The sequence below is a fragment of the Alexandromys fortis genome, unplaced genomic scaffold (assembly GCF_014885135.2).
Source record: "Alexandromys fortis isolate MF-2015 unplaced genomic scaffold, M_Fortis_MF-2015_v1.1 scaffold_51, whole genome shotgun sequence".
Lineage (NCBI taxonomy): Eukaryota > Metazoa > Chordata > Mammalia > Rodentia > Cricetidae > Alexandromys > Alexandromys fortis.
The window spans coordinates 130493-142589 of NW_026067925.1; the positions used below are offsets into that span (position 1 = coordinate 130493).

The window sequence follows — 12097 nt, forward strand, 5'->3', positions numbered from 1 at the left end:
CACCAAGAAAGACTCACTAGAAGCTTGGCATAGGGACCGCAAGGCGGCTAATTTAATATAATTTCTCTTTTTCTAGTACATGCACAGAAAGCCTGTACAGCTAAGTCGGCCTGTACATGTATGTTTGTTTATACACACGGAGACACACAGCTTCGTTTCCTATGAGGGACAGGCCTTGCAGGGGAAGCTGCCAGGCGTGGGAACACAAAGGCTGTGTCTCTGCTCATCTGTCTATTTCTCCAAACACAATATCCTGGGTACCTAGAAGGTGAGAGGATAAAGTGTTATTGCCAGAGATCCAGAGCACAGGACTGTGTACAACACACTCTGGCCTAGAGTCCAGGACAATCTACAGTGAGCAGGGAGCATTTGGTTTTGTTCCCAAACAGAATCCCAAACCCCATGCCTTAGACAGCCTTACTGCATAACAGGTCTCATACCTATGATGGCTACGACATCTGCCAACATGTGTCCCTTAGACATCTTGTCCAAACCAGCCTGTGGAGATGGGGATAACAACATGTTAATGTAAGTTTGCAGAGAAGAGCTCTTTACAATTCCATCCAAGGCAGGGCTGACAGTACATAAAGTTAATCTCAGCACATGGGAAGATGTTTATAGTCTGAAGCCAGTCTAGTCTACGTAGAGAATTCTAGGCCAGTCAGAGCTACATACTGAGATCTCACCTCAAAAACAAAACAAAACAAACCACAACAAAAACCCCAAGCCAAAATAAAATCCTCATCTAAGTCAGGCACAGGAGCTCTTGTCTGTAATTCTAGCACTTGAAAACCTTAAGGCAGAAGGGTCACTGTGAATCCAAGGATAGCCCACACACATAGTGAGCTCCAAGCTTATCTGGGTTATTAAGCAAACTTCTGTCTTAAACAAACAAATGGAAAAAACAAATTCTCATCCGAGAGTTGGATGTGGAGGTGTGTACTGTAATACTCATACCTGGGAGGCTAAAGCAGGAGACATAGGGAGTTCTAGACAAACCATAGCAAAGTCCTATCTCAGAAAGCAAGGTGCTGGAGACATGGCTCAGCTGCTAAGAGCATGTACTGCTCTTGCGGAGGACCCAAGACTGGTTCCCGAAACCAATTAACAGGTAGTTCACAACTGCTTGTAACTCCAGCTCCAGGGGATCTGAGTCTCTCTTTTGGCCTCTGAAGACACCTATACTCATGTACCATACACACATACACATACAAATAAACTAAAAAGAACTTTTTTGTTTGTTTTTCTAGACAGGGTTTCTCTGTGTACAGTCCTGGCTGTCCTGGAACTCGCTTTGTAGACCAAGCTGGAATCAAAGTCACTGAGATCTGCCTGCCTCTGCCTCCCAAGTGCTGGGATTAAAAGCCCACTACTGCCTAACTAAATAAAATTTTTTAAGCAGCTGAAAATAAACAAAAATAATTATTGATGTATTACACTTAGAACCATTGAGATTGTCTTACCAGGTGGGCAAAACCAGGGGCCTTGATCTTGCACCGATAAGGTCGGCTGCTACCATCAGATACCAGGTATACCCCAAACTCTCCCTGTTCAAGGAAGAAAGTTGGATACCCTATGAGTAGGAAGAGTGTTCTCTCTTCTACCAAAGCCTCTCTGGTTCATCTTTGAACTTTGAACCTTCTCTGTCACTGTCAACCTCCAGCCACCAACTTTTCTTTCCCCTTCTCTCCTCACCTTGGGTGCTTCAATGGCCGTATATGTGGCTCCAGGAGGAACTTGGTAGCCCTCAGTATACAGCTTAAAGTGATGAATTAGTGACTCCATGGAAGTCTGGGGGAAGAAAAAGGAAATATAACATAAAACAAAACAAAACAGATCCAGCCAGGTGGTGGCACACGCCTTTAGTCCCAGCACTCAGGAGACAGAGGCAGGCAGATCTCTGTGAGTTCAAGGCCAGCCTGATCTATGGAGTGAGTTCTAGGACAGCCAGGGCTGTTACACAGAGAAATCCTGCCTTGAAAAAAAAAAAAAAACTATAAAAGAAAAAGGAAGAAGTCCTATCTAAGCTCTTCCCTTGGGCTTTCCCCCAGCAGAGAAAGCACTCTCTGCCCTTTGGGAGACTAACAACCTACATGTAAATCAGGAAGCAGTGAAGACAGAATAAAACTTGAGTGTGGTTAAACTGAAAGGCAGAATTTAATCCAAGGACTTTTCTCTTTCCCATGCCTGACCTCTCATCCCTGTCCCTGCAGCCCACCTTCATCTCTGCTCGCTTAGGTGGGGACACTTTGGCGTCATCAACCTTGATCTCTCCCGGAGGCATCTTGTTTAGACACTGTACGATGATGCGCAGGGACTGGCGCATCTCCTCCACACGACACAGGTACCTGACGTGGATGAGACAGACTCAGAACAAGGGAAAGTAGACAGGAGAGTAGGCAGGAGTCTGGACGATGCCCTTTGGGAGATCTGAAATGTTGGGTAAACATTCCTGCTTCTGCAGGAACAGTGTCTCTGCTCGCCTTGGCTGCCCATATAAACCCTGCAGTATTTTGATTCTACCACTGAGTCCTTCTCCAATCCCCCCCCACAAGAATGTGGCCTGTAGTTTTTCCCTCCTTACCTCTTACCCTCTTAAACACAGTTTTGACTACAGAGTAAAGGAGTCAAATGGAAAGATAAACAGAGAACAACAGAAGCAAATCTTATTCAGGGTCAGTAAACAGGACTGCATTTTGAAGCTTAGAATCAAGCAGGAAGATCGCTGGGTCAGGAAGATTCCAACCCTAATCACTAGCAGGCTAATCCCTAACTCATGCTTCAGCTTTCTCAGCTACAAAAGCATCCAGGCTAGTTCTCTCTAAGGCAGGATGGTGGGATAAGGGTAAAAAATAAATAGCGCTATTATTTGGCATTTGTATTGGGGGAGAATACTAGGGGCTATGAGTGCTAAGCACAACTCTACCAAGTTTACACATTACACAGGCTCCTACAGATGCTAGGAAACGGAGCAAAGCATCCAGCAAGGACAAAGAGCTGAGTAAGGATTTGGGCCTTACCTGTCATAGCAGTCCCCTCGAGAACCAATAGGAACATCAAACTCAACCTGGTCATAAACATCATAGGGCTGGGTCTTCCGCAAGTCCCACTGGATGCCTGAGCCTCGGAGCATCACTCCACTGTAGGGTGTAACGAGCATGAGGATCACCCTCCACAAAAACAGGAAAGGACGCGCGTGCGTCCTATCTGCCGCTCCCTGCCCACCACTTTGGTTATGGAACACAAACTCACGGCATGGAGAGGAGAGTAGCAAGCGTGCGTGCAACCAAGCCACTGGGCTGTAAACCTCTCTACACTTTCCCACCCCTAAGGAAAGAAGCTGTATTCTCCTACCTGAATCCATAGTTAAGTGCATCTTCTGCTGATACAACCCCAATATCGACCGTCCTGTTTTTCCAGATCCTATTGTTGGTCAGCATCTATGGTTGGAGAGATCCAGTGTGCTAATATTCTACATGACAATCTTCAAAAGTCTCTGTACTTACATAACACTGGGTACTAAAACTCCACAAGCCATTTTAGGGGTCCAAGATATTTTTTTCCCGTTGATTTATACCTTACCTCCTCCACCTCATCAATCCGAAGAGAGAAGTTCTTAGAAAACTCGTAAATGTCATCCATAAGCCCAAGAGGTAGGTCCTAGAAACCAAGTAGCGATTCTTGTTACAGTACCCTTTCCCAAGGAGACAGTTAGTTCTGTTCCATGAACCCACACTGCCCTCCAGTGGACAAAGAGGGGAGAGGCATGTGGAGGCTGAACCACTCACCTGGTGCACTCCTCCTGGTCGGATATAAGCAGCATGCATTCGGGCTCCAGACACCCGCTCATAGAACTCAAACATCTAGACAGAACGCACTGGGAATTAGAAACAAAGTCCAGCAACCCCCGAGTTCAGCGACACAGTAGCCCACTGCCCTACCTCTGACTTCTTGTTCTAACCAAACACTTCCTACAAATACAATCCAACAAAATATGCTTCTCCCCTGTTTTCATCTGTCCCCTCCTTCCATCTTTTCCTTCCTGCCCTCTTAAACTTCCTTCCCTATTCCTACGCACGCCTCTATCTTATACCTTCTCTCTTTCTTCAAACATCCAGAAGAAAGGAGTCATGGCACCAATGTCCAGGGCATGTGTGGTCACAGCCATGATATGGTTCAAAATCCGTGTGATCTCTCCAAACAGCACTGTGAGACGGGAAGACAACAAGTGATGGACAGGGCTGGAAGGATGGCTCAGCAGGTAAAGACTTGCTAACCGGTCTGGAGGCCACATGGTAGAAGCAGGGAACTGACTCCCAAAAGTTGTCCTCTGACCTCCCCATGCCTTGACACATGCTACTTCACATGCATCTATATACACAATAAACATACAAATCAAATATTTATATTGTGTGTGTTGTAGGGTTTTTTGTTTGTTTGTTTAAGAAAGAAGGACAGAGGAGCCAAAGACTCATCCTGCAAATCAGTGTGGGTGGAATCTGGAGTCTAAATATCAAAGTTGCGTTCAATGCACTGACGTCCTGTGGGCTTCCAGCAGAAATAAGGAGCAGAACATACCTCGGATCCACTGTGCCCGAGGAGGAGGCTGGATGTTTAGGAGCTTCTCCACAGCTAGAGAATAGGCCTGTTCGTTACACATCATAGACACATAGTCCAACCGGTCAAAGTATGGAAGGGCCTGTCGAAAGGGAGGAATGAAGATCACATCTAACAGACCCAGAACTGCACTGTCTGCGGTTGGAAACCTTCCTCTTGTCAGGCATCAGAAGTCAATGCTTACCTGTAGAGTCTCAGGAGTCCCAGCTCCCATAATAGCTTATCTAAAACTAGCACTAAATGTTTAAAAACTGGCTCTTTAAATGATGAGAAGACCTTGATTTACCATGTTTGATAATTTCCATGGTGAAAATAATCCCACTATGGTCAATTCTAAGCTATCAAAATGTAACTGAATGTACCCAAGACACGTGACAACATTATACAGTATTTTGAGAGCTCTACATAGTGAGTTCTAGGAGAGTCAGAGCTACATCGGGAGACCCTGTCTCAAAAAAATAAACCAAAACAAACTAGACATAGACACACAGAGACACATACACAGACACTAAGTATAATCTAATTTGTAATAATAACTTCAGCAACCAAGTCATAAAATTTCTAAAACTTAGTACTCAGGCTCTTACAAGCCAGTACAAGTTGACTTCAGCACTGTGACCTCTCTCAAAAAGTGACCTGAACTTCTACGTCTTTCTCTTCTTAGTCCCTTGAAACTGAGATTCTGAAGGAGAAAGTAATCAGTGTTACAGAGCTTTCCCCCAGAATGTCAAGAAAACTAAGTTCCAGCTGCCTACCACACCAGTTCCAGCTTCCAGGAAGAAGGCGGAGTTAAAACGCTTCTCACTGGGACAGCCTGTTCTGGTCCTGATGTCATTTGTGACGCAGGATGATGCTACAGGGGTTAATCCACGAAAGTTTGAACAGAAGCCACCATTGCTTAGGCTCCCTGGAGGAAGCATATTATATACAGTCACAGTCTAGGCCCTGATTCCAGTCTGCTGTTCTCAGGGCCTTTCTCTATAACAGCAAAAAGAAAAGAGCAAACAAAACCCAACCAACCAGACAGACAGAAAAACAAACCAACCAACCAAACAAACAAACAAACAACAAACAGCCAAACAGACAGAAAAACAACCAACCAATGAACCAAACAGACAGACAGAAAAACAACATTTGGAATTGAATTCCAGATCCAACTCCTTCAAATCTGACCTTCAACGATTTAGGTCACACAGTTCTTCCAAACGCGGCAAATTCTGTCTCAAACCTCCGGTCACTCTGACTCATTGAGTGTTTCGAAAACAAATTTAAGAGTGTGGGAAGACAAAAGAGTCAGCTGTTAATCCTGACGTCTCATTCCTCTGTCTCTGCCTTGAGGGACACTGGCTTTGACGCACTCCTTTAAGAGGAGGGAAACTGAGGCACTAAAGTAATGACAAAAGGGCCAGCCAAAAATCAGACAGAGAAAAGCTGGAGTGTGGCTCCAGCCATAAAGTACTGATGCTGGAAGAACAAGAGTCCTGCATCCTTTAACACTTGCTCCACGCTCCCAGCCAACAACGACCTCAAAGGACCAATGTTGTTATTTACTCTTTACTCTTTGGGGGACCGGCCACACAGCTCCCAAATAAATACAAGGAGACTTACTCTTACTTATGAATGCCTTGCCTTAGCTTGGCTTATTTCTAGCCAGCTTTTCTTAACTTAAATTCAACCGTCTACCTTTGCCTCTGGGTTTTTTCCTTTCTCCATTCTATATACCTTTGTGTCCTTTTCTTGAGTGGCTGTCTAGCCCCTGGCATCCTCCTCTCCTCCATTCATTCTCTCTGCCTGGCAGCCCCGCCTACCCCTCTCCTGCCTAGCTATTGGCTGTTCATTAGCCCAATCAGGTGTTTTAGACAAAGTAACACAGCTTCACAGAGCTAAACAAATGCAACATAAAAGAATGCAGTACCTTAAATAACAACATCACTAAACAAATATTCCACATCATAATGGAACGTAACTCCTCTTAAAATAATATTCCACAACACACTAACCCTTGTCACCCTCCTGCCCTGAAGCTTGGGGGCAGCAAAACCATCAGGTCTCAAGCTACAGCTCAGACCCCATCAACAGAGCCCTGTTCACCTCCACACCTGCAGATAGGTCTTGTACTCAATGAGCTTTTCAGTGCCCCGGTGCAGGAGTCCGATGTGAGGGTCGCACTTCCGCACCATCTCTCCACTCAATTCCATCACCAGTCTCAGGACTCCATGGGCTGCTGGGTGCTGGGGCCCAAAGTTCAGGGTCACATTGGAGACCACTTTGTCCTTCAAAATGTCCACATCTGAGAAGTGGGAAATAGTTCAGAGCCAAATGGTAATCCCCAAAGACAGCAAAAAAATTAGTTCTTTCTACATATCTTCTGCCTCTCCACTCCACACCTTGTTAGCACCCTCCTTCCAATTAACTAGGAAGATGGCAAGAGGTGGGGAGAAGGGAAGAAGCTCTAAACTATCCAGTGAGAGGGATCATGAAGTCCATATTACAGGCCCTGGAATAGTGGCTCTCAACACGCGGGTCACAACCACGTTAGGAGCTCAAAGACTCGTTCACAGAGGTCACCTAAGACCACAGGAAAACACAGATGTCTTCATTATCATATCATTCACAACAGTAGCAAAATTACAGTTATGAAGTAGTAACGAAAATAATGTTATGGTTGGGGTCACCACAAGAGGAACTGCATTAAAGGGTCACAGCGTTAGGAAGGTTGAGAACCCTGCCCTAGAACACCTTTTATTTTGCTGTTGTGCTAAAGGTTAAACTTAGGGCACTACTTGTCCCAGGCAGCAAGTGCTCTACCGGTGAGCTATACCCTTCCTCCTTTTAACTTTCAGACAGGATCTCACTAGGTTACCCAGGATGGCCTTGTAGACAAGACTAGTACTAAACCCTTAATGATCTTCCTGAAGAGTTGGGCTTATAGGCCTGTGTCATGAGGCTTGGCTACTATCCCCCCCTCCCTTTTTTTAGGCAGGGTTTCACTATTGTAGCCCCAACTGGCCTGGAAACCACTACATGCACCAGGTGCTGGAATTAAAAAGATATGCTAATACAGCTGACAAATATTTATTATCTATTTTATTTTTCTATGAGTATGTGTGTACCTGAGTGTATATATATGTGGCACATGTGTGCAGGAGCCCACAGAGGTCAGAAGGCACCAGATCCTTGGAACTGGAGTTATAGATGGTTGTGAACCAATCAGTATGGGTGCTGGGAATTGAACCTAAGTGTTCTAGAAGAGCCTTTAACTACCGAGCCTTGGCTTCTTATCAGTAACTCATGTCTAAAAGTATATGATGAATGGACAACCAGTGAGAAATATACACTTCAGCTCAGCTAGGGGGTACATGCCTTTAACAGAGCACAAAGAAGGCAGAGGTAGGTATTTCTGTGAGTTCAAAACCAACCAGGACTACATAGTGAGACCTATCCTCAAGGGGGGGGGGGATGTTCAATATTTAATATTAAATTATAGGATTGTTCATTGTTTTTGAGACTGGGTCTCAGCTCAGGCTGGCCTCAAACTCACTACCACTGTGTAGTTGAAGGTGGTAACCTTAAAATTCTGATCCTGCCAGGCAGTGGCGGTGCATGCCTTTAATCCCAGCACTTGGGAGGCAGAGGCAGGTGGATCTCTGTGAGTTCAAGGCCAGCCTGGTCTACAAGAGCTAGTTCCAGGACAGGCTCTAAGGCTACAAAAAAACCCTTGCCTGAAAAAAAATAAAAAAATAAAAAAACCTGATCATCCTGTCCCTACTTCCTGAGTGTTGAGATTATAGGAGTCTACAATCACTTCTGGTTTACGCTATGCTGGGTATTGAACCTAGGACCTTGTTATTGTGTGGATGCCCCAAAAATGCAAAGGAACTTTGGGTGACTGTCTAGGCATATGCCTCTGTCATTTCTAGAGTTTTTGGAAGTCATGAGCAATGCACTTTTTGTTTATTTAAATAATATTATATCCTTCTGGTGCCTCTGATGAGGTTGAAGATTAGATAGTTACAGTTGCAGATTTTCTTAGATATTACAGAAAATAAGTTAGGTATAAAAGTTTGGATTTACTAAGCCAGGATAGATTATAAAGTACTTTCTTTAAATTGAAAGACATAAGTGAATTGGAATTCAGTACATTATGAATGTAATCTTTACTTGATAACTGTTCTTTTTGTATACACCTTATTATGCTCAAGTTAAAATTTTGTATTTTTGTTTAGAAAAAAGCGAGCTATGTTGGGAATATTATGTTAAGGTGTATTGCTTTTGTTTATGCTGCATTTGTTTAACTCTGTAAAGCTGTGATATTTTGCTTGTCTAGAACACCTGATCTATCTAATACAGATAATAATAAAGCCAATAATGAGGCAGGAAAAAGGATAGGCAGGGCTGGCAGACAGAGAGAATACATAGAAGGAGAAATCTAGGTGGAGAGAAGGAGGAGGGCCCGGCATTCAGCTATACAGCAATCCAGAGTAAGAGTAGGATAATTTAAGTTTAAGGCTAAGCATTCATAAGAATAAGTCTCCAAGTAAGGGACTTACAGAAATAAGAGAATGGGAAAAGGCCAGGGGCAAAAGGCAGAGAGGGGTAATGTAAGTTAAGTAAGTTACTACTACTACTACAATGATTCATAATGGTAGCTGTTGTGAAATATTCCTTTACAAAGTGTGACAATGTGTTACTGTGATTGGTTTAATAAAAAGCTAAATGGCCAATAGCTAGGCAGGAGGTATAGCCTAGACTTTAGACAGAGAGGGCTCTGGGGGAAAAAGGGCATTGTCACTAGATGTAGAGAGAAAGCAAGATATGTAGGAGAGGTAAAAGCCACGAGTCATGTGGTAACATGTTGATAAATAGAAATGGATTAATTTAAATTATAATAGCTAGGAGCTAGCAGTGGTGACGTATGCCTTTAACTCCAGCAGCTGGGAGGCAGAGGCAGGCAGAACTTTATGAGTTTGTGGTCAGCCTGACCTACAGAGTAAATTCTAGTACAGCCAAGACCACACAAAGAAACCCTGTCTCAAAAAACCTATAAAAAAGTGGTGGTGGTGGGGGAGCCTACGGGGACAAGGCTATGGCAAAGGCTGAGCTTTCATAATAAGTCTCCATATCAGCATTTGTGAGCTGGCAGTCCCGACGAGAAAGATCACTTACATATGGCACCCAATGTCCAGCTACATATATCCACATAAGGCCAGATAAAGCTGGAAAAAAAAAGTTTGGAACACGGAGTCAAAAGTGACTTCCCAGTGTCTCTGGTCTCCTGGATAGGCTTGACGGTGAGCAGAGACTGTCTGTGGGCTGAAACCAGCCACCAGCCCCATGCACTCAGCTGAGTTTCGCAGCAGCTGACACAGCTGTTTAAGATTTGTCTCATGTGGTCAAAAAACGTGGCAGGTGCTTAGTCAAGATAAACTCAGATGGAAAAAAACCTCTAAGTAGGTTATAGTGTGTTTAAAAAACGTGCATAGGCTTAAAAAGAAAAAAATGGATATAGACACTCATAGAAAAAAATAATTTATAAATAATAAGATAAAGTCTTTAAAGAAAGAAAAATAATGTGAAAAAATTAAGCCACATAAAGACAGAAAATACACAGAGAGCCTGGAACCTATGTGGTGTCTTGTTGATTTTCAACTTTTTGATTGCTAATGAACAAAGAACAACAGCTGCTGAGACATTGGATTGTGGAAGGAACTGTTGAATCAAACCAGCCTAGATACTTTAGGAATGCCTTAACTTTAAAATGGAAGTCAGAAATATATTGCTTTAGGGAAGAGGTTCAGGTTTGATTGGGGAAGGCCCCCTGAAAAGCCTGGCTGCAGATATAAAGAAACAAACCTAGAAAAAAATACAAGACAGGTGACATATATTTTACCTGCTCAAACATAAAACAAGAAATCATCTTTGGCTGGCTTGTGTTGTTGTAGAATATTAGTTGGAGATATGTTAAATTTGTTTATGCTTTGGAATATTTGTTTAATGATGCAGAGATGTATTATTTTCTTTTATGTTGCATATGCTTAACTCTGTGAAGCTGTGTTACTTTGTCTGCCTAAAACACCTGATTGGTCTAATAAAGGACTGGATGGCCAAAAGCCAGGCAGGAGAGAAGATGGGTGGAGTTGCCAGGCAGAGATAATAAATAGGAGGAGAAATCTAGGCTTGAGAAAAGGGGAAGAAACAAGGGCCAGTCACCCAGCAACATAGGCAGATACAGAGTAAGAAGGAAAGAAATATAGAAGAAAAAAGGTAAAAGCCCAAAGGCAAAAGGTAGATAGGATAATTTAAGTTTAAGGCTAAGCATTCATAAGAATAAGTCTCCAAGTATTTACTTGAGAGTTGGATGGTGGTCCCCCAAAGAGTAAAAAACAACAACAACAATTACCTTGTGTACATACTTGTGTTAATGTATATATGTATGTTACCTTTGAAAGCTTGTGTATTTTCACAGCAAGGAAACCAGAAACCAATAAAAATTGGTGGCCCAGGTGATCCAGCCTCTCAGGGTGCCTCTGTTGCAATTTCTTTGGAGCTCTGCATCTAGAGCACCTTCAAGGTTACTGGTTGAGAAGGTCCAGCCTTACAGACTATTTCAGCCAGGACTACAAATAAGCCTCAAGTTTCTCAGGAGGCAGAGGCAGGCGGATCTCTGTGAGTTTGAAGCCAGCCTGGTCTACAAAAGCTAGTTCCAGGACAGGCTCCAAAGCCACAGAGAAACCCTGTCTCGGAAAAAAAAAAAAAAAAAAAAAAAAAAAAAAAAAAAAAAAAAAAAAAAAAAAAAAGAGCCTCAAGTTTTCCCATTGCAGAGACTGAACAACAAATGTTATGGCTAGTTTTCCCAGGACTTGACCAATATTTCAATTTTCTCAGGTTTCATAAAGATGCCATCCCCCACAGACAACAAGAAGCAGTCTAGAGAACACAACGCCCACATTCCCAAGAGGTGGGATGGGTGGTTTCTGGTCACTGGGTGGGTTATGGATGCTTGTCATCATTTATGGGGATTGATTACAAATTGTTACTGGTCATGGTCAGGGAGAAAGCTAAGCCAAACAAAGGAGATTCGCTGGACTGTGGTGGCACACACCTTTAATTTCAGCACTTGGGAGGCAGAGGCAGGAAGATCTCCATGAGTTCAGGCTAGCCTGGTCTACAAGAGCTAGTGCCAGGATAGGCTCCAAAGCTACACAAAAAAACCCTGTCTCGCCGGGCGATGGTGGCGCACGCCTTTAATCCCAGCACTCGGGAGGCAGAGGCTGGTGGATCTCTGTGAGTTCGAGACCAGCCTGGTCTACAGAGCTAGTTCCAGGACAGGCTCCAAAGCCACAGAGAAACCCTGTCTCGAAAAACCAAAAAAAAAAACAAAAAACAAAAACCCTGTCTCAAAAATCCAAAAAACAAATAAAACAAACAAAAAACCAGGAGATTAGATTTAGGGATCTCTTTCTGAAGGAAAAGGGGGGCT

The 12097-nt window shown here is 43.5% G+C and overlaps 1 protein-coding gene across 1 annotated transcript in view; it reads right to left on the bottom strand.

The window, feature by feature from the left end:
* Nucleotides 1–28: 28 nt before the first annotated feature.
* The window catches only part of Ndufs2 (NADH:ubiquinone oxidoreductase core subunit S2), an 18084-nt gene continuing 6015 nt past the window's right edge, over nucleotides 29–12097 (bottom strand). Inside the window, exons 3-14 of the mRNA XM_050143050.1 lie at nucleotides 6717–6907; nucleotides 4579–4699; nucleotides 4094–4206; nucleotides 3789–3863; nucleotides 3583–3660; nucleotides 3355–3440; nucleotides 3021–3140; nucleotides 2219–2348; nucleotides 1696–1791; nucleotides 1464–1547; nucleotides 441–498; nucleotides 29–261 (exon numbers count right to left, since the gene is read on the bottom strand). Coding sequence (XP_049999007.1) covers nucleotides 224–261; nucleotides 441–498; nucleotides 1464–1547; nucleotides 1696–1791; nucleotides 2219–2348; nucleotides 3021–3140; nucleotides 3355–3440; nucleotides 3583–3660; nucleotides 3789–3863; nucleotides 4094–4206; nucleotides 4579–4699; nucleotides 6717–6907 — 1190 coding nt within the window. The 3' untranslated portion in view covers nucleotides 29–223. The remainder of the gene's footprint in view (nucleotides 262–440; nucleotides 499–1463; nucleotides 1548–1695; nucleotides 1792–2218; nucleotides 2349–3020; nucleotides 3141–3354; nucleotides 3441–3582; nucleotides 3661–3788; nucleotides 3864–4093; nucleotides 4207–4578; nucleotides 4700–6716; nucleotides 6908–12097) is intronic.